The sequence below is a fragment of the Galeopterus variegatus genome, unplaced genomic scaffold, assembly GCF_000696425.1.
Source record: "Galeopterus variegatus unplaced genomic scaffold, G_variegatus-3.0.2 Scaffold2038, whole genome shotgun sequence".
Lineage (NCBI taxonomy): Eukaryota > Metazoa > Chordata > Mammalia > Dermoptera > Cynocephalidae > Galeopterus > Galeopterus variegatus.
The window spans coordinates 257,753-279,721 of record NW_007728149.1 but is presented as its reverse complement, the minus strand read 5'-3'; the positions used below and the strand labels follow the sequence as shown (position 1 = coordinate 279,721).

Sequence of the window (21,969 nt, the reverse complement as noted above, 5' to 3'; positions counted from 1 at the left end):
TTTTGTTTTGTTTCAACAGTGTTTAGGGCTTTCAGATGCCTTATCCTAGTGTGAACAGAAAAAGTCCATATTTTATGTGGTTAATACTTTGGTGTGTCATGTAAGAAGTAGTTTGTAAAAAATGTTGGCACAATTTTAACTTTCTAGTGGCTTGTGACATTATATATTATATATATGTACATATATCTTTATAATATTCTTGTGTTTAGTAGTGTAAATGTTCTGGGCAAGTTTAATATTTCATATGCCTTCAGATATTCCAGCAATAAAGGCAACATGTTCTGCAATAGGATTTCTTACTCATATGCCTATTTTGACACTAAAATAATCTATAAAGGAGCACAGATTCTTTTTATAAATGTTATAGAAGCAGGGAAGGATAATAAATAAATTTGTGAATTGTGGTTATGTTTATTTGTCTATAGGGAAGGCTGATCATTTATCTTATGGACGTTAATACCAGCCTTTTATTAAGTTTTACAAAGTAAATATCCTGTTTTGTAACTTAAGAATATAGTGAATATCAGTTGGGTTTGGTTTTAGTAATGGACACTAAAAGTTCCATCAAAGAAGAATGTTGTGTTTTCTGCTAATTTATTTAATGACACAAGTGTTAAGAGAACCACAATTCATTGATTTACTTATTCTTGTCCCTAACTGTGAATTTTAGTGATAAATACACTTGTACTACTGAGAAAAAAATATTTTGACACTTCACGTATGCGAAGTAGAGAATTGATAGTGTCAGTTTCAGATTTTGTATTTAAAATTTCTGGCTTACATATCCAGTGGTGCACATTTTGAAATTTGTAAGAACAAAGTTTGTTTAAAAAAAAACAAAAACTTGCTCTAGTTTTGTGACGTGTGTACTTTTGAAATAAAATCAAGAAAGCAGTTCTCTGCCTTGTGGTGTGGCTTTATTGTGCCTTTAAAAAGAAGTCTGCTAAAGCTTTAATATGTTATTCCTCCCTGCTTTCCTGCATCAAGATTTCTCCTTTTCCCTGTGCATCCTTTAAACAGGAAGAATGAAGATTGCAACAATCATACCTTAAGGAAAACATATCAAACGCATGTATATATTTCTCTACTCCTGTGTATGTATGTGACAGTGTATAATATTTGGAGTTGAAAACTCCTAAGTTCTATGATCATTTTAGAATTTACTGTATAAACTTGAGTTTTTTAGATGTGCATGCACGTATGTGTTAAATACATATGTCTTAGTCTGCTTCTGCTGGTGTAATATACCTTTGACTGGATAACTTATAAACAAATTTTTTGGTTACAGTTCTGGAGGCTGGAAAGTCCAAGAACAAAACACTGGTAGATTCGTTGTCTGGTGAGGGCTTGCTCTGTGCTTCAAAGACGGTATTTCTTGCTGTGTCCTCATATAGTGGAAGGGGCAAGGGAGCTTGCTCGAGCCTCTTTTGTAAGGGTACTATTCCCACTCATGTGGGTGGAACCCTCATGACTTATTCACTTCCCAAAGGCTTCACTTCTTAACAGGAGTACTATCACACTGGGTGTTAAGATTTCAAAACATGAATTTTAGGGGAACACAAACATTTAGACTGCAGCAACATCTTGTTATGGTTTATAGCTATTTTCATTGACTCTAAACACTGATTTCAGGAAAAACCAGGATAGGATATTAATGCTTCTATAAGAAGACATGTTGAGGAATATTTTGTTTATATTAGGGTTTCTCAACCTGGGCACTGTTAACATTTTGGACTGGATAATTCTTTGTTGCAGGGGACTGTCCTATGTATTGTAGGATGTTTAGCAGCATCTGTGGCCTCACCCACTAGGTGTCAGTACCCCCTGCCCCCCACCCCCCCACAGATGTGACAATGAAAAGTGTCTCCAAACATTGCCAAATAACCCCCTCTGCCCACAGGGGTGGGAGGCAGATCACCACTATTTGAGAACTGCTGGTTTACACTAATGTGAGATTTTCTACTCAGATTAAGAGAGCACAGGATTTAGAGTCAGGCATGCTCGAAATACCATTTATTATTAGTTGCTTCAGTTACCTTCAAATTTCCTAGAACTTAAAATAGGGATAAAAATACCTACTTCAAAAGGGATGTTGAAAGATTTTAAAGATTCAGAATTGATATAGAAACAAAAATTCTTTGTATTTATCCCTGGTAGATGGGGTGCTGATAATGATACCCAGACTTTCAAAGAATCGAGATTACAGTAAGATATACTAAGTGAAACTACAGAGTATAATTTAATGCTTTTAATTTAGACCATATTTTAATCTTGTAGTTCTAAAGGCCAGATCATATTTCTGGTTAATTAAGTAACAAATGGCAAAGCTAATTGCAACAGCATTGAATACAAAATAATTTGTTACTAAATACAAGTGGTCTAGTTTAAGGCAATAATTAAATATGATTTCAAGATGCAATAATGGCAACAGTGAAAAGATCAAGAAGCCAGTTCTAGAAACTAAGCTCAGTTATTTTGCTGCTATTTCTGAAGTGTAAATCAAACATACTTTGTTGAATGTTACTCAGATAATTTTTAAATTTTGGGTGGGGGGTTGCAGCTGGCCGGTGCTGTGGTCTGAACCCTTGACCTTGGTGTTATCAACACTGCTATAACCAACTGAGCTAACTGGCCAGCCCTTAATTTTTTAATTTTGTTAAAGACTTAATAGGGAAAAAAAAGTTGCTGCTTTAAGGTAACTAGAGAAAAGGAAGCTGTTAGATGCTTGTATTAGTCCATTTTCTGTCACTTAGAATACTTGCAACTGGGTAATATATAGGAAAATGAAATTTATTTCTTATAGTTTTAGAGGCTGGGAAGTTCACCGTCCAGGGGGCGTGTCTGGTGGGGGCCACTTTCTTGGTAGGGACTCCGTACAAGAGTCCTGTGGCAATGCAGGGTATCACGTGGTGAGAATGACAAGAGCAAGAGAGAGTTAACATGCTCACTTGCTTTCCATCAGAACCACTCCTTGATAACCCATGAAAGAGGCTTTGGAACAGGATATTGAGGAGAGGCTGGAAGAATTTGAAGGAGTAGGCTAGAAAAAGCCTAGCTATTGGTGGGAGTTTAGAAGACAAGAAACCCGGGGAAGGTCTGGAATGTTTTAGAGACCGGTTAAAAGGTGGTGACAAGAATGCTGACAGAAATATGGACAGTAAAGGCCATTCTGAGAAGATATCTGATGTAAATGAGAAGGGGTTTATTGGAACCTGGGGCAAAGATCACCCTTGCTATGAATTGGCAAAAGAACTTGGCTGCATTCTGTTCATGCCCTTCAAATTTTACCGAATGTGAAACTTAAAGGTGCTGACCCAGCATATTTGGCAGAAGAAATTTCTAAGCAGCACAGCATTAAGGAAGCTGCATGGCTACTTGCAACAGCCTATGCTGAGTTATGGCAGAAAAGGCATGAGATAAAGCCAGAATTAATAATTCAAAAGAAAATAGAGGGCAAAAAATTGGAAGACTTTCAGCCTGGCTACAAAAGCAAGGATGCAATCCAGCAACTCTTTGCTAAGGAGAACAATACAGAAGAATGGGATTATCAAGAGAAGGGGGAAAAAAGACCTTGAAGGCATTTCAGAGGCTGCCTCTTCCATTACAGGCCCAGAAGCAGAATAGGCCTGAGGTGCCCTCCAGGGACTCCCTGCCTGGGGATAGCTCAGAAAGCTGCTTCCCACACCAGCAACCTGGAAGCTTTGGCTGCTCCAACCATGGCTAAATTGGCCCCAGGTGTGGCTTGACCCGAAGTTTTGGAAAACACAAGATGAAAGCCTTGGCGGTGTCCACATGGTGTTAAGTTTGCAGGCTCTCAAAATGCCAGAGCTGTGAAAGCTTGGGATCCTCCACCCCAATTTCAAAGGATGTATGGAAAATCCTGGGGGCCCAGAAAGAGATTTGTTGCAGGGGCAGATTCACCACATAGAGCCTTCACTAGAGCAGTGCTGAGCAGAAACACAGGGTCCGAGTGGGAGCAGAGAAACTCCATCAGCGCCATGCCTAGTAGAGCTATGGGAGCAGGACTGCCATGGAGACCCCAGACATGTGGAACTACCAGCACGCAATGCCAGCCTGTGGGAGCTGAAGCATGGCCTCAGACCAGGAAAGCCACAGGAGTGGAGCTGCCTGAGGACATGGGGGCCCAACCCCCGTACCAGCGTGTAGAGGACTACCAATATGATTCACCAGCTGTAAGATTCAGTGCCTGCCTTCCTGGGTTTCAAACTTGTTTGGGACCTGTTACACCTTTCTTTTGGCCTTATTTCTCCCTTTTTAAAATGGGAATATGTACCCTATTCTTGTCCCACCATTGTATCATGGAAGTAGATAACCTGTTTTGATTTCACAGATGGGACCTTGAGACTTTGGACTTTTGAGTTGAAACAAGTTAAGACCTTGGGGATGGAATGAATGTGTTTACCTCTGAGAAAGATATAAACTTTGGGGGCCGGGGTGGAATGATATGGATTGAATTGTGTCCCAAGTTTTATGTATTAGAAGTTTGATCCCCACTGTGACTGTTAAGAGGGTGGGAAATCCTATTATGGTCATTGAAAGGTGGGGCCTTGAAGAGGTGATTAGATTCTGAGGACCATGCCCTAGTGAATGGCTTAATAATAGTGGTCACAGGCTTAGTTCTGATGGCTTTAAAAAGAGCACTTGAGAGTCTCTCTCTCTGCTTCCGCCATCTCGCAACATGATACCCTGTGTTGCTGAAGCAACCACTAAGGAAGGCATTCACCAGATGTGTTCCCTGCACATTGGACTTCCCAGCCTTAGAAACTGGAAGCAATAAATTTTTTTTCTAACCAATTACCTAGTTCCAGATATTTTGTTATAAGCAACAGAAATGGACTAATACAATCCTGATGTCCTCGTCTTAAATATAGTCATGTGCTGCATAACTATGTTTCAGTCAGTGATGGACCACAAATACAACAGTGGCCCCATAAGATTATAATGGAGCTGAAAAATTCCTATGGCCTAGTGACATCATAGCCATCATCATGCTGTAGCACAGCATATTATTCACATGGTTGCAGTGATGTTGCTGTAAACTACTACAGACTATATTCAGGAGTGCCTAGCTTACCTACAAGGTGATAAAGGTAGCTCAGACCTTTAAGATAGAAAGACAAGCATTTGACACATTAGGTCTGACTCCAAGTGAAAGGGCTGTTGTCTACCTTAGAATTCTTGCATTTTTATTTATTTTGGTAGCTGGCCAATAGGGGTAACTTGGTGTTACCAGCACAATCCTGTCCCATATGAGCTAACCAGCCAGCCTAAATCTTGCACTTTTAAGTGATTCCTACCCATCGCCAAAATGAAATAATAGTTAATACCAGCTAATACTTACTGACTGCTTGCTGAGTGCCAGGCACAATCCCCACTTGTAATTTAATTTTCATAACTTTGTGTGGGTGGTATTATTCTAATCTCCAGGTAACAGATGAGGAAAGTGAGGCACAGGGAGACTTAGTAATAGGATTATTAGAGGGCCCATGCTCATGCAGCTAGTGACCAGTGTAGATTACAGGAAAATTCATTGCTGTTACCTTATATAACACTTTCGCACGACGATGAATTTGCCTAATGACACATTTCTCAGAATGTATCCCCATTAAGAGTTGAATGACTGTTAACAAATCTGTTACCAAATGAGGTCACATTCTGAGATCCTGAAGGCTAAAAGACTTCAACATAAAAATTGGGTGGGGGACAATTCAACCCATAAAAGTAATGATGATTGCAAATTATGAAGAGGGACTATAAAATATAGTGTGGAACACGTGCCCAGAGGGTTTTCTGTTTAATTTTCAGTGGCATAATAAAAATAGCAACACATTAATAACTAAATCAACATAGTTTTTCCATGATGCTTAGTTGCCTCCTTCCCACCCCAAGAGTATACTCACTGTTGGTATTTCAACTACCCGTGACCAGAATATACTTTGTTAGCCTAACATCTGCTTGTCAAGTGAAAAGAAAGTAGTTGATGAAATGGTTATGAATTTGACTTTTTTATGAATCTTGCTGACAAGATAAAACAGTATTTTTTCAGGGAGGTAGAGCTTTAAAGAAGTTCTGTAGTTATTTACAGTATAACTTTTCATGGATCTGGACAATTTTCTTTAGCTTTTCACTATTTCCAAAAGGTAATGCACGATGTATAGTGAGATGTAAGTCACCCATTTTCTCAGTTGAAGATTACTAAGTGCTCAGTAAGTGTTGGCTGCTAGCATCATATCATTACTGTATTATAATAGTAATATTTACCTCATATCTCATTAATGTAGGGCAAGGTAACTACATCTCAATTTTCCCAAGACAGTCTAATTTTGTCTGTTACCTAAGTGTGAGTAACTAACAGCAATAAATCTTTTGCTCTCAAAAGTGTGTTGGATTGGACAGTGAGATTTATGGTTACTCTACCTTTGGGGTTTATAGAGTAGCTCAGAAGTAGAGCCTTGATATTATGACTCAGCACAAGAAAAGAAATGGCTCTACTCACACCTTTGTCACTGTTCAATCAAAAGCAGCACCAATATAGCTATATATAGTTAAATTTCCATTATGTTTAGATTATCTCCAAAAGTCTAGAATATACATATATTGCTATAATCTGTGACATCATTCCATGTGTTGTATATAAATACCTACCAGTAATGGAAACTTAAAAAATTTTCCATCTCTATAAGCCAGGATGTGTTTAATTCATTACATATTCCAAATTTTATTTTCATCTGACTTCATAGTGGAATATTTTTTAAATTGTTTCTTTAAGATGGCACTGTAACAACTGTAAATGAATTTTAAAATATCATCAACTAAATGACATTATCATCAAAATTTGTCTAATCTATTCCTTTTCTAGCTTATTTAAATATATGCATTTTAGGGCCGGCCCGTGGCTCACTCGGGAGAGTGCGGTGCTGATAACACCAGGGCCACGGGTTCGGATCCTATATAAGGATGACTGGTTCGCTCACTGGCTGAGCGTGGTGCTGACAACACCAACCCAAGGGTTAAGATCCCCTTACCGGTCATCCCTAAAAAAAATAAATAAATAAATAAATTATGCATTTTAGTCTTAAAGCATATGTTCTCTATTGGTTTTTTTTCTACTTGATACTCTATCATAAACATCTTATCTGTTGTTAGAAGTATTTCATATGTATTCATTCTAATAGTGCATGATATTTAATTAAGTTGGTGTTCCATAACTCATCATTTTCTTATTTTTGGACCCAGAGATTGTTTGCAGTTTTCTGTTACATGTAATATTGCATTCCTAGTGTCTTTTCCATTCTTTCGAGCAATTTCAGAGCACTTGTATTGAAACAATGGGTTCTTAGGCAAATGTAATCGGGGAATTTAAGTGAAACCACTGTTTCTCATATGCCAGACCGTTTTCACAAGCTACTTTTTTGTTGATGCCATGATTGCTAACCCACAATTTAAGGAAACTGGTAAGGGGAAGAAGTGAAGTTCTGGCTTTTTTTATTTATTTATTTTTTAATTGTGGTAAGAATACTTAACATGAGATCTACTTGCTTAACAGATTTTAAGGGAACAATATAGAATTGTTAATTATAGGCACAGTGTTTTATAGCAGATCTCCACAGCTGACATAACTGAAGCTTTTTGCCTGTTGAATAGCATTTCTACTATTTCTCCCTCCCCACAGCTCTTGGCAATCACCATTCTACTCTCTGCTTCTCTGAGTTTGACTATTTTACTGTATATACCTCATAAAGTAAGTGGTATTATGCAATATTTGTTCTTCTCTGACTGGCTTATTTCACTTAGCATAATGCCCTCCATGTTCATCCGTGTTGTCACATATGGCAGGACTTTCTTTTTTAAGGCTGAATAATATTCCACTGTATGTATATACCACATTTTCTTTATCCATTCATCCATCTACCAACATTTAGATTGTTTCCACATCTTGGCTATTATGAATAATACTGCAGTGAACATAGGATTGCAAATATCTCGAGATCCTGGTTTCAGTCCTTTTGTACAAATACCCAGAAGTGAGATTGGTGAATCATAAGGTAGTACTATTTTTTTTTTTTTTTGGAGGAACCTCCATACTGTTTTCCATATTGGCTGAGCCAATTTATATTCCCACCGACAGTGTACAGGGGTTCCAATTTCTCCATGTTTTTGCCAGCACATTTTTTTCTTTTTAATAATAGCCATCCTAACAGGTTTGAGGTGATAAAGTTCTGGCATCACTAGGAAAGAATGTGTACAGTGAGAAGATGACCCAAGTCAGCACTCTGGGGTGCAAAAGAACTGAAAAGAAATTACTCTGAGAATGAACTCATTCATGTTGACAGACCAGTTCTGGTGGAATGGTTGAGCCACCCCTTACTTTGGTGGATTGAAGCATGAAAGAGATCTAAGGAAGTATATTTTGCATGTAAACCATATCTGGCTCAAATAAATCTTATATAGGGTCCAAATTATATAAAATAGATGAAATGGTTATTTCGTTTCATCCTCAGGTCCCCCCTTCACCAGATCCCCATTAGCTCCGGAGACATCCGATTCAGAAGGCCCAAAATGAAAACTATTACACTATTCTTTCAAGGTTCCTAGCCATGACAGGAGGGAAGAAGCAAGAGGACGCCATAACTAGAGAAGGGCAAAGGTTTGTTTAAGATGAGAGAGACATGAGTATAATTAACGTAGGCTGGGAAGAAGGGGCCTGGAAACAGGGAGGGGCCAAGATGAAATAAAGAATTTTAAGTGGAGGGATTAACTTGAAGAGGGAAAGGAGAACATTTTCTCCACAGATGGAGGTTGAAAAGTGAGTTAGGGGCAGATTTAATACATTTCGGCTCTATGGGTAAAATGTTATCAGATGGTCTCACTTTTCTCCATGAAGTAGATGTGGGCTTATTCCCTGGGAGGCTGGGCAGGAGGTAAGAGGTAGGGAGGTAATTAGGAGGTAAGAAGACTGAGGTGAAATTTAGGAAATTTGGGGTGAAAAGTGGAAGAGGCTTAGAACACAGAAAGGGGACCCTGAATGGTCCTAAAAATGCTGGGGAGCTTTGGGTCATGAACTTCTTATGCCGGGCCTAGTTAGGACCTAGAACTTTTGACTGGCAAAGAGTAAGTGCTCAATACAAGTGTGTTTGTATGAAGGCATGATTTATTTCATTCCTTTTGCTTTTTATAAAAACAAATCACCTTTCCTATTCACTTACTACTGGTTGTAGAGGACTTGGAGGCATCTAACCTCAGACATGAAGAGGTGGTGGACCACTTTAGAAAGAAGTAAGAATCTACCCAATTATGGAAGCAAATAGATGGTCACTTTCCTCTACAGATACTATGTTTTCCTAGACAAGAGTTGATTAAAACTCTTACTTCCAGGTTAATTTTCTTAAAACACTTACATTAACCTCCTAATTAAAGATTAAAAGTCCAAACCCTAGCCTCGCTTTGGACTTTTACAACTAACCCTCCACTACCGTACTTAACTCTCTATATACTTGCATATATATGTATATATTTTTTCAAGAAAAATAGTTTTCTGCAAACCTCTTTAAAAACAACTCCTCTCAGATCATTCTGTATTTATCTATGCATCTGCTAACTATATATAAAATCATTTTTTCAAAACTATATAATACTACATCAAAGTGATACATTGTACTTTATTTAACCAGTCTCTAATTGACGGCCACTTAAATTAGTTTCATCTTTTTGGTATGAGAAAAAATTATAGTCACTGTATCTGTATATACAAAATTTGCCTCTATGTAAATATATCTTTAAGATAAATTTTTAAAAAGGGAGGTACTGAGTAAAGAATACTATACCTATTATCAAAACACCTTCTTAAGTGTTGTAGCAACTTATACTCTCAATGGTTGAGTGTTTATCCCCTGCAGATCTTCATTAATACTCTTATCTAATTTTCTCTTCTTTCTCAACCACAGGAGAAAATTATCTCATGGTTTGAAATTTGACCTCTTTCTGTTTACTCAATTGGGCATTTTTTCCTTTGTTTAAAAACCATTTGTATTTTTGAAAACTGTTGATATCTTTTGCCCATTTTCTTTTGTACTATTGTTCTCCTAATTTGGAGGAGCTCTTAATTGTTAATAAAATTGGCACTTTGTATATGAATTATAATTTTTCCCTCAGGTTATTTTTATTTTGCTGTTTATGGCTTTGCCCTTTTCTGACTATGAAATCTTAATACTTCCTAAATTCCACCACTAGAAAAAACAAGCCCAAATCATTCTGGTTCAACCCAACTTCTCCTTCCTTGAAATTGTACCCTCATAGGAAGCTGAGGGTCACCTGTCTTTTCATGTGTTTGTCTCTTCTCTCTAAGCAGATGTCTGACTTCTCAAAGGCAGAGAGAGACATCTTTACATCTAAATGTTCAACACATAATAAGTTCTCAGCAATCTTTGTTGATGATAATGCAGCAGCTCTGGCAATGTTCACACCAAGCCATCAACGGATGCATCCCCATCACAGTGTATTTCTCCTTAATTTATCTTTGGTTTCTTCAAGTTGCTGGAGTTTTTCCCAGAGCAGTTTTATGGAATCAGCACAAACTAAACTAATGAAGAAAATGAGTTATCTTGCACTTGAAAAGAAGATGTCTTTAGGTTGTGTGTTAGGTCACCTGTCACAAACTGTTTGAAGTTGAATGTTGGCTGCTGGCACTATGCTCTTGTAAATGTTAAGTAGGACAGTTTTCCTCTCATAGTCCCAGAACTGTCAACAATGAGAACATTTCTAGGGAACAGTAGAATGGCTCTGCAATTCTGGGAAGAGAACATGTGATAGAGAAGATACTAGTGATGGCAATATGCAACTATGATATGGAAAATCACAGTCCAACATTCACCAGTTTATTAATCTGACTAGGAGGGGACATTTTTTTTTTTTTTTGTCTTTTTCCGTGTCCGGCAACGGATCGCAACCCTCAGTGTCGCCCCCGGAACCGGACCAGGACCGGCAACGGGATCGCAACCCTCGGTGTTGCCCCCGCGCCTCGCTCAGCCAGTGAGCGGGAACCGGTCTGTATGTGGGATCCGAACCCTCGCGGGAGCGCCGCCGCGCTTCCCAAGCGGCGCACTAGCACAGTGCGCCACCAGGCCGGCCCTAGGAGGGGACATTTTATGTTTTCACAGAAACAACAAAACACAAAGTAAAATTAAATAATTACATAAAAGGAAATATAATCTCTGCCCTGTCTACTAAAAGATAGGATCTGCTACATTCAGGACAAGGTAAAGATGCACTGCATAGTAGCTAACAGGGCTTTATGAACATATGTATATATAGGTTTGATTTAAACTTCATGTAATGTTATGGGCAAAAGATATGTGATAAGAAAATCTACACAGCAGTTCAAGTTCTGAAAAAAAAAAAAAGTTTATGGTGGTTACAGGAAAGGTACACCAATTTTTTTAAGAGATCAACTTGGGGTAGTAGTTTTTCAAATTTTCTTCAACATACATGTATTACTTTTGTACATCAACTGTAGTACCAAAACAATAATTGAAACAGTATCATCTCATCCAAAGGATCCATCAGATGACTTGGCCATGCTCACACACACCCTCTAAAATTCACTCTGCTTCCTGTGGCATTAGCCAGTAAGCATATTTTAATGATTAAAGGCTCAAATGTTAATTAAGAAATACAAATGTAAGTACAATCCTCTCTTTTCACTTACTCAAAGACATTGAGAAAGAAAATAGATTTTAAAAACTCAGCACTATCCCAATTATCTTGAGAGTCCTTTTTGGACCCTTCCTTTGAGAATAATTAATAGAAGCAACCAGAAACACCTCATTATGATTTGGTAAAATCTGTTAAAATTTCTTGTAATGGTTCCTGAAGCAAAAAACAGGGCTGCTCACGGGTATAGTACCTCATACAGAAAGGAATTTAATCCCCTGCCTTCAGTTTGTTATGCTAGAAAGGGATCCATTATGGCCATAAATTAGTGCTTTCAAGGTTTACATACATAAGAAATGCTTATTCCTGGCTTTTTGTGTGCAATCAATTTGGGTGCTCATTCATGAATTAAGATAAATGGAAGGATTTGGCTAGAAGCAGTAATTATCATGGTTAAGAGTTTGAGCTCTGAAGTTAAATAGAGGTTCAAATCCTGGCTCCGACACTGAGCAAATAAGGAATGAACTATGCAGAGTGCCTAGCACAGCGTCTGGCTGGTATTAAGCCATCAATAAGGGATGATTCTTATTAAAGATATAGCTTTTAGGGTTTTGTTTATTTTATTTCTTTTGGTCTGTAACAGCAATGTGAAGATAGTCTTCTAAGGAAAGAGTATTATAGTGCAGGGTGGTTAATGTCTACATTGTGTCATCCTGCATTCACTACTTTGGTCACTGTCTTGCAAATTCTCAGATGGTTCCTAATGTATTTGAATATTTTACTATCAAGGAGTTGCTAATCTGAAAGTTTAAAGTCCTGCTCCCAAGATGATAGCTTATCTAAAGCAAGAGTAGGAAACAAATGTTTGGAAAAGAAAATGCTTATTTGATGAAAGATGGCACTTTAGAGTTTGGTTTGTTTTTAAACTAGATACAGATAAGTTGAAATCATTATGAAAGACATAATAACAAAAATATTACTATCTAATGCTCCATGTTATCTAGCTCAATATCACCTTATTTAAAAAAATGAAGATCCAGAAAGGTTTTGATTTCCCAAGGGCCACATAGTTAGGAACAGAACCCAACTCTCCTGATTTCCTGGTCTACTATTTTTCTAGGAATTGTGAATCCTTGGCAGTCCGGGCCCTGAAAGAACTATATGAAAAGAAAGAAGAAGGGAGGAGTTAGAGTGTGAGGCTGTCTTGCACCCCTTATATTTCCCCTCTTAGCAACACCAGCCAAGGAGAAGGCCAACAAAAGGACAGCTGACTCTCCTGTCCAGTGCCATATGGTCCCTCTCTAAAATGTAGTTCCCGTTGCCCTGGACACACTGAGCATCAACAATTGCAGACTTTTCTCTTGATGCCCATGGTGGCACTAGTGCGGTGTGTGCTTGATGAGGGTCTGCTATGTTTGGCACCAACTGTTTGTGCTTGTTATAGTGCTATGATTACATAATTTAAGTAAATAGTACATATCAACCATACTAAATATGGTAAAGACAACATATTTGAAAAGAAAAATCTGATTCTGCTTCAGAAGTACATTAAGTACTCTTCTGCAAAGAAACCAAACTTTAAATGAGTATCCATATATTATGGATACAGATTATAAAGAAAACACAGATAACTCCTAGCAACAGACGAACATTTTAAGAAAAATTCTTAACTCTACGTCTAAAATTTGGTGACTGAAAGTATACTGATATATTTTAAACATTTAAAATGTTTACGGGATATATCATTTTTAATGGATTCCCACTTCCATATTCTTGACTGCCGATCCTGATTGTGCCGGGGAAGAGGGATTGTGCTGTAAATCTGCATGTCAAATCCTAGGTCACATGCTTTAATTTTTGTGTATTTCTTCCCAGATTTGTCAGTATCACTGCACAAATGGTATTTTGAAATTATTTACCAAAGGATCTTATTTAGTTATCAATATCAGATTTTAAATATGGTCTGTCTTATCATTGGGCAATATTAAGAATGTTATTTCTATCTTTTGATCTGCACCTTTTATTAACTTCTTCTGAATACATGTGCCTTTTTTTCCTAACGGCAGATTTACTGATATACTAGTCTAGACATGTGTAGTTTTTTAATATACACCAAAGAGTTCTAGACATTGGGAATACACAGCAAGCAAGAAATCAACAGTATTCCTCAGTGCATACTATCAGAATTTTTTATAGAAGAATGATTGTCAGCAAGTCCTCTGTTTCTTTCTGTCTCTTCCTCTCTCATACATACACACCAAGCAGACAGAATTAGGGGAAATACAATTAACCAGACAAAAGAAACATGAAACAGATTTCACTTAGTAATAACTCAGATGACAAAATTGAATTTTACATTTTTCATGCTCCATTCACTTTAGACAAAGTTAAAAACTTTTAAAGACACTTTCTTTTTTTTTCTTTTTTTAAAAGATGACCAGTTAACCCTTGACTTGGTGTTGTCAGCACCACGCCCACCCAGTGAGCGAACCGGCCATCCCTATATGGGATCCGAACCCGGGGCCTTGGCGCCATCAGCACCACACTCTCCCGAGTGAGCCACGGGCCGGCCCGACACTTTCATTTTTAATCAGTATGTTTTATCATTACTACTTCTTTAGAGGATCTATAAGATGCAAAAACAATGTTTTTTCCATTGAGTTTAATGAAACAAATAATCACTCTGGATGTTTTTCTGTTGAATTTTACAGCTTTACTTATTAATTCAACTCTAAAAATTTTATTGTCTATACATTTTCTATCTGTGAATTCAAAAAGTCAGCAGCTGTTATGAGATTAATATGTCCATTTATTTCTCGACTTTAAAGGAATATTCCCCACCACCACCTCTACTACCACCACCAAAGGTGGTATATATTAAGATATATGACTGAAAAGACATTTCCAAAAGAAATCTGTAGATTAATATCTAATGATAGAGACTGGTTAAAGCAATTAAGGCACATACATATGAGTATCATGAAACTATTAAAAATCATGCTTTAGAAAAAAAAATCAATGACATAAGAAAATTGTTCCATATTTTCAAATATGTGAAAATAAATATATTTCATATCATAACAAAATAATACAGCAGTAGATTAAGTAAAAGCTCACCCGTCCACTAAAATATTAACAGTGGTTATGTCTGCTGGAGGGACAATAGGTGATTCTGATTAACTTTCCTGATGCTTTTGTGTATTTAATGAACAATACTTTTTTATTAAGAAAAAAGTAGTTCTAATAAAGAAATGTTTGTTGTATATAACTATGGCATACCTAGTTAAAACTCTCCATTACCAATGGCAATTTCTACATGTAGATCCAGAGGAAAATCAGCGATTTAAGCTATAACCACTAGCACTTTTCATGTAGAATAAAATTATTTGCAAATACAACCTACTTTAGCTTTGAAGTTGGAAAAGACTATCTGATGCCCTCTTGTGGCCAATAATTTTATAGGTGATTTATTCATTTTCATTCAAATCTGATCTAAACCAAGAGATTACCAAAATGATATCTATTTTATTGCTATCTAAATGACAAAAAACAATGCTCACACACTATTATTAAACAGTTTAAGGGTATTCATTATTAATAGTTTGGCTTCGCAATCCTCTGTCTAGCTCCTAAAAGCATGTGTCCTAGAGTCCTACTGCCTGGGTTTAAGGCCCTACTCGTTAGGTCACCTGGGGCAACTTATTTGAATGCTCTGAGACTCAGTTTCCTCATCTGTAAAATGAAGCTAATACTAGTACACAAGTTTATCAACGAATGGAATGAACTGAAAGTACTTAATTTCCATTTTGCTAGGTAAAATGCTTTATACATGTGTGCACAGATATGAACCATAATTGTAACACTATCCTGTGATAATTCTAGGTGGATTCTATTATTATACTTACTTTTTATACCTGTTTTCACCCTTTGCACACCTTATGTAAATATAATAAGATTCAATGAGCATTTGATACTTGCCACATACTGGAGTGTTTTACATTAACCATCTCATTTCATTCTATGTAAACCTAGTAAGTTCTGTTATTATCCTTACTTTCTACACCTATTTTCACCCTTCACATACAATATCATGGACATCTTCCTGTGTCAATATACACACATCACTTTTATTGGCCTCATGCTCCTACATAGTATAAATGAATTAAAATCTTTCATTATTGCAAATAATGCTGCAACAAGCATTCTGGTACATCAATTTTTGTACATTTGTGAAAGCATTCCCATAGGCTATCTTCTAGAGATACAAAATCTGAATTACTGAATAAGAAAATTTTTACAGATTAAAACTTTGGCATTGTCAAAATGCCTTCCAAAAATACTGCAAATCAATCTTTTCAATTTGTTAGTTGAAAAATGGCATTTCGTGCTGTCAATTTATATTTCCCTTGTCATTACTGTGCCATTAGGGCATCTTTTAATCTGTTTTTAGCCATTTTTATTTATTAATTTGACTCCACTTAATAATTTAATTATTTGTAGAATTGTTTTGTATAGAGGAATATTAACTCTTTTTTTTTTTTTTTTAAAGATGACCGGTAAAGGGATCTTAACCCTTGACTTGGTGTTGTCAGCACCACGCTCCCCCAAGTGATCCAACCGGCCATCCCTATATAGGATCCGAACCCGTGGCCTTGGTGTTATCAGCACCGCACTCTCCCGAGTGAGCCACGGGCCGGCCCTTAACTCATTTTTTAAACACATTTCGTGAAAATTTAAGCTTTTTTTAAAAAAATTCCAAACTGCCAATCTTCCTGTTATGGTGAACATTTTCCAAAACTAAAGTGTATAAATATCTCCTTTCATATTTCCTTTCAGTACTTTTACAGTTTCATAATTTACATTATGTCTTTAATATATCTGGAATTCATATAATTTGAAGTAGGAACTTAACTTTAAAAAAATGGATGCCAAATAGCTCTATTAATTTTTGATAAGTGAATTCTTTAATTTGAAAAGCCACATCCACCAAACATTAATGTTTGTATATAACAAATGTCTGTATATATAATGTCTGCATATAAATCCTTCTGGTTTTGCACCTGTAATTTTGTTTCACTGGTGTATTAGTTGATTCCTGTGTTATACTTTAGAGTATATATTAATAAATTATGTAAAAGAAAGAACAACCTGTCCTTTGTTCTTTTTTCAAAAAATTCTTGGCTATTGAGAATTATTCTTCCATGTAAACTTAAAATCAGGTTTTCAAGTTCTATAAAATTTCATTAAAAATTTAATTATGACTTACCTTGACTTTATATATTAATTTGTAGAAAAGTTTTTATAATATTGAGTCTATTTAGTTTTTTATTTTTGTCTTTCACCAAATTTCTATGATGTTTTTTAAGACTCACTCCTTTATGCTCTTACGCTATTGTTAAAGTTTATTTCCAGGTATTTAATACTCTTTCTTAATAATAGAGATTTTTTCTCCCTCACAGTACTATATTTAACATTTTTCTCATGAAATTAATATTATCATATTATATATAATAGGGAACATTGAGAGAAAAGTATGTAATACTACCCTATTACAAACACTTATTATTTAGGAATATTTCCTTCTAGACATAGTGTGACCAATCAAAAAATAAGATTTGGTAACCACACTGCAATTGTTTAATTCAGAAATCTAAGATTGCCCATGAAACATACAGGCAATTTGATTATTAATGATGTATAGTATTTGTTTTTGCTAAAATTAAATCCATGTAACTTGTCTTTAAGTGCTTTTAAAAAATGTTTTATTTTTACCCCTCAAATGACAAAGTGATAATGCTCAATATAAAAATGTTAAGATTGAAATATACAAAGTAGAAAGATAAAATTCTTTGTATTTGTCCCACTTCCCTTGCCTCAACAACACCAACTACTGTTAATAACATGGTACTTATTTTTCCAGATAGTATTGACAATATTCTAGATATAACATTTTTCTTTCCCCACTTGCAATATTTTGTTCCATGCCATTCTAAGTTAATCTACTTTTTTTTTTTCATGGTTACATGGTATTTTCCACAGTATTTCCTTGAATAGGTGTTCAAATTTTATTTAACTGTTCATCTGTTGATGGCTACTTGGGTTTTTATTATTTTTCCCATATAAAACAATTTTGTAATGTATGCTCTTACATAATGACCCCCTTGATTGAGTACTTATGTAGCTAAATTTCTAGAAGTACAATTGATTGGTCAGAAGATATGCAAGAAGAACCTTTTAACAATATACACTTCAAAAAGGTGTAATTGCCCTTCAGAAAGGTACATACCCCTTTAATCCTCTACTAACACTATGAGACTGACTGCTTCCCCAAACACCCTCACCAGGACTGGGCATTACTGATCTTATGATTGCCAAAATAAATCTGTTTTGATCTGCATTTAATTACTAACAACCTTATATTTATTCTTCACGACACTAAATTAATTATGTAGAGAAATGACTCATTAAACCTCTAGCCTGGAAATGTTTTTCACTCATACTCCCTATAGGTTTATAACATTTTATACATTTTATATAATATTATCTATTTATAAATATACAAAGGTACTTCAAAATTTTGTGGAAAAATAGAATTAAAAGATAATACAATCTTTCCATAAACTTTTTGAAGTACCCTCATATAAGTAAATATGCATACACATAAATAAAAGTAGTTTTTTAGCCATCCTATGGCTGCCTAAATCCTAACAGCTGGTATTTTCAAGTCCTATGAAATTTAAGCTTACACTCTCTCATGATTATGTTTGTAACTGTTATGGAAGTTATTTCTGTAGTTAGCTATTCCTTTTTTTGAGAGTAGAAACAATTAATTTCAATATTTTCATTTCTAGTGATTGTGTGCAGAATAAACATCAAACCACTTTAACTACAGTGATGTATCTGCTGCAAGTCCTAATAATGAATTGCTTTTGATAAGGGTTAAATGTGTTTCCATTTTGGTCCGTATGTTACCCTTAAAGTTATATATGAACAAAAACTAAAGGAACCTGGAAGATGGCCTAATGCAGTTAAACTGGGTGGAGGGTGATAGCTTCTGCAATGAATAAAGTGAGTACACATTTTAATGGGAATTTCATGAGCCTTCCCTGTAACTAGTTGTTTTAGTCCACTGTGTATTGCTATGACAGAAATAACCTGAGACTGGGTAATTTATAAAGGAAAGAGGTTTATTTGGCTTACAGTTCTGGGACAGCTGCATCTGGCATGGGCCTCAGGCTGCTTCTACTCATGTTGGAAAAACAGCAGGCAGCTGGTGGGTACAAGCAGATCACATGGCGAAAGGAAGCCAGAGAGAAGGTGCCAGGGTCTTTTTAAGCATCGAGATCTCACGGGAACTAATCGAGCGAGAACTCACTTATTAACCTCCCCTCCCCCAGGGAGAGCATTAATCCATTCATGAGGGACCACCCCCATGACTCAATCAGTTTCCAACACTGCCACATTGGGGATCAAATTTCCACATGAGTTTTGGAGGGGACAATACATCCAAACTCCATCACTAGTGCTTGCATGACAACTTCCAGTATGAGTCAATGCCATAAAGTGCCCTCTGTAATGTAGGGATACTGTTGTTTCCCTAAGAGCCTCACAGTGTAGCTGCTTCACTCACTGGAATACAAATTCGAGTATACAGAGAAATTTAGCACAAGAATTGCTAACATTATATACTGTGTTAAATTGCCAAATACTTCATAACTAAGAAAAAAGTTATGAAAGACTGTGATAAACTTGGGCATTTCTCTCTGTGATCTCTCCCCTTGACCAATAATTGATAGTTTGCTTTGTCATCTCAATCTTCAGTCTATTAGGCTGTAATGTCTATTGCAATTTGATTTATAGTTCAAACAAATAAAATTAAGTTTATTTTATTACTATCAATTTCAGCCCCCTTTTCAGAAATAAAGTAGTTTGTAACAGGGAACTTCATCAGGGATTTATTAGTGGTTAATTAATGGATACTTCAACATCTTGTACTTTCATTTGCTTAATATAAACTTTGCATTGGTTCCTTTTTTCAAATCTGATACTAAGCCTTCTCACAAGTTGCAAGATTTTGTAGATTTTATAGGTAACAAACTGAATTTGGTGCCAAGACTTGGTTTTAAACCAGGGCTTCATTACTTAGCTTTTTGTGATCTTGGTTTTAAGTCAGGGCTTCATTACTTAGCTTTCTGTGATTGTGGGCATTTTTAACTTCTCTGAGAGTCCCTGTCCAAACTGGGATAATAATGGTACCTATCTCATGGGGTTGTTATGAGGATTGAACAAGTAGCTGGCACACAGTAATACAAATAAAAAGAACCTATTTGTTTACTGTTACCTGTAAAATAGAATCTCTGCAAGGTAAAATATACAGTGTAGGTTTTTGGTTTTTTCCCCTCTTCCCAATCATCAAATAAGAAATTATCACATACCTGTGACAGCTGAACAGAAGTGAACATAAATGCTTTATTATCTTAGTTTGAAATCACAGTCTATTAAAAAGTATTGCTAAATACATTGAGATAAACATTATACTAAACAAAACCCAGAAATAAGCACTTTATTGATGTAATAGAACTTACCAAAAGAATTTGTATTTTTCAAACATCCATGTCCAAGTTTAACCTCTAAAATTTAGACCTTTGTAGTTATGCCTACAAATATAAAATAAAATGAAGAATTAAAACAAATTATCTTCATCGTTTAGTAACAACCACTCCTGCTTGACATAGCCTAGTAAGGCTTTCAAGCTGGAATTATGCAGCCACATTTTGTCTTCATTAGAGCAGTCCTGGAGTTGTCTAAGGGAGATAGAGATGTTAATTCCTAGTCTCACAAATTAACATTAAAGGGTTTGACAAACTTTTACATCCCATGGAGTGAATTTTAGACCCACCTGCTGAGACAGTGATAGTTTTTTCATTAGGAATGGATTAGAAAAGTTGTATTGATGAGAGCTTTCTTTCACTTTAAATGAATTTCAAAGCAAGGTGGAGGATGGATAGTCAATAAAGGGCAGAATCTCCTACAGGCAAGTACATCTAATATGCAGTCCAATTCATAATTAGCCTTTTTGCCCAAAGAGTCCTATCATTTGGTTGTCAGCCTTAATGAAGAGATTCGAGATTCTGTAATGTGAAAAGAATGGTCTGGTCACTAGGTGTGTGCCAAAAATGATGTTCCCTTCTTCACACTGGTTATTATGCTTCTGATTTTCACAAGCCTGTACCTATAATGTAAGCAAACTAACAGAACAAATGCTACCTGCTAACTCGATGATAAAAATACTTCAAACTTTCCAACTTTACACCCGTAGCCCACAAAATCTATCCTCACCACAAAACTCTTTAGAACCCACAAGGGAACAGTGTGATGACTTTGACAGTAAACATTTTTAAATTACATTAAAATGAGAAAAGTTTTAAAGGTTTAAAAATGAGGGGTTTTTTGCTGGCTGGTAAAGGGACTGAACCCCAGACCTTGGTGTTATCTGCATCACACACTAACCGAGCTAACTGGCCTAAAAATGAGTTTTCTGATGAAATTGCAAAAGCTTAAAATTCCACTGTAAAAACTGACTTCAATACTTTCATTCAATTGCTATATATACCTTTATGATTTGTGTACTTTTCTGTATTCTATACTTCAAGAGAATTTTTTTTTTTAATTGTCAGGAATTTTTGTAATAGCCAAAGCCATGCTATGATTTATTTGCAAATTGTGATTTTTGTGATAAGTCAAATAATTGAAGATTGAAAATTTAAAGGGTGATGGGAAAAGTATTGCTGACCTTGGTTTTTAAACACTGACCTTTGGAAAAAATCTCTTTTAAATATATCTCTTTTTTTCTTTTTATAGTTCGAGTACGCTTGCAAGACTGACGGGATTACAGTGGTATGAATATGAAGGACTACTGAAGAATTTGAAGGACTGTACTATTTGACTTTAGACCTCTAGTAAAGACAAGAGTTTCTGAAAAAAGCACAAGGCACAGAGATTAGAGCGGCCATATGAACATTTCTGCTTTATGGAATGGCATTAAGCATGTAAGCCAGATGTTGCATCAAAATTAGTACAGGCCAAATTCTTGGTTAGAAAAATCCTACCAACTGTGACTTTGATAGTTAAAAGATGTTTTATTATACTTTCAATTAGCTACCACTAACAACTTTTAGACTTTTTATACACATATTTTTGATATGCGGCCTTTGGGAAAGGTACAGTTAATAAAGTTTATTTTTTTATGAGGAATTTTTAAATTCTTACATTGTTTATTCTCTTTGCTAAATATTTAAA

General features: G+C 35.9%; 1 protein-coding gene across 1 annotated transcript in view; it reads left to right on the top strand.

Moving 5' to 3' along the window:
* Nucleotides 1-21,957, top strand: part of CXADR (coxsackie virus and adenovirus receptor) — a 41,828-nt gene extending 19,871 nt beyond the window's left edge. Inside the window, exon 7 of the mRNA XM_008580169.1 lies at nt 21,532-21,957. Within this exon, the coding sequence (XP_008578391.1) occupies nt 21,532-21,573 (42 nt within the window). The 3' untranslated portion in view covers nt 21,574-21,957. The remainder of the gene's footprint in view (nt 1-21,531) is intronic.
* Nucleotides 21,958-21,969: the final 12 nt, after the last annotated feature.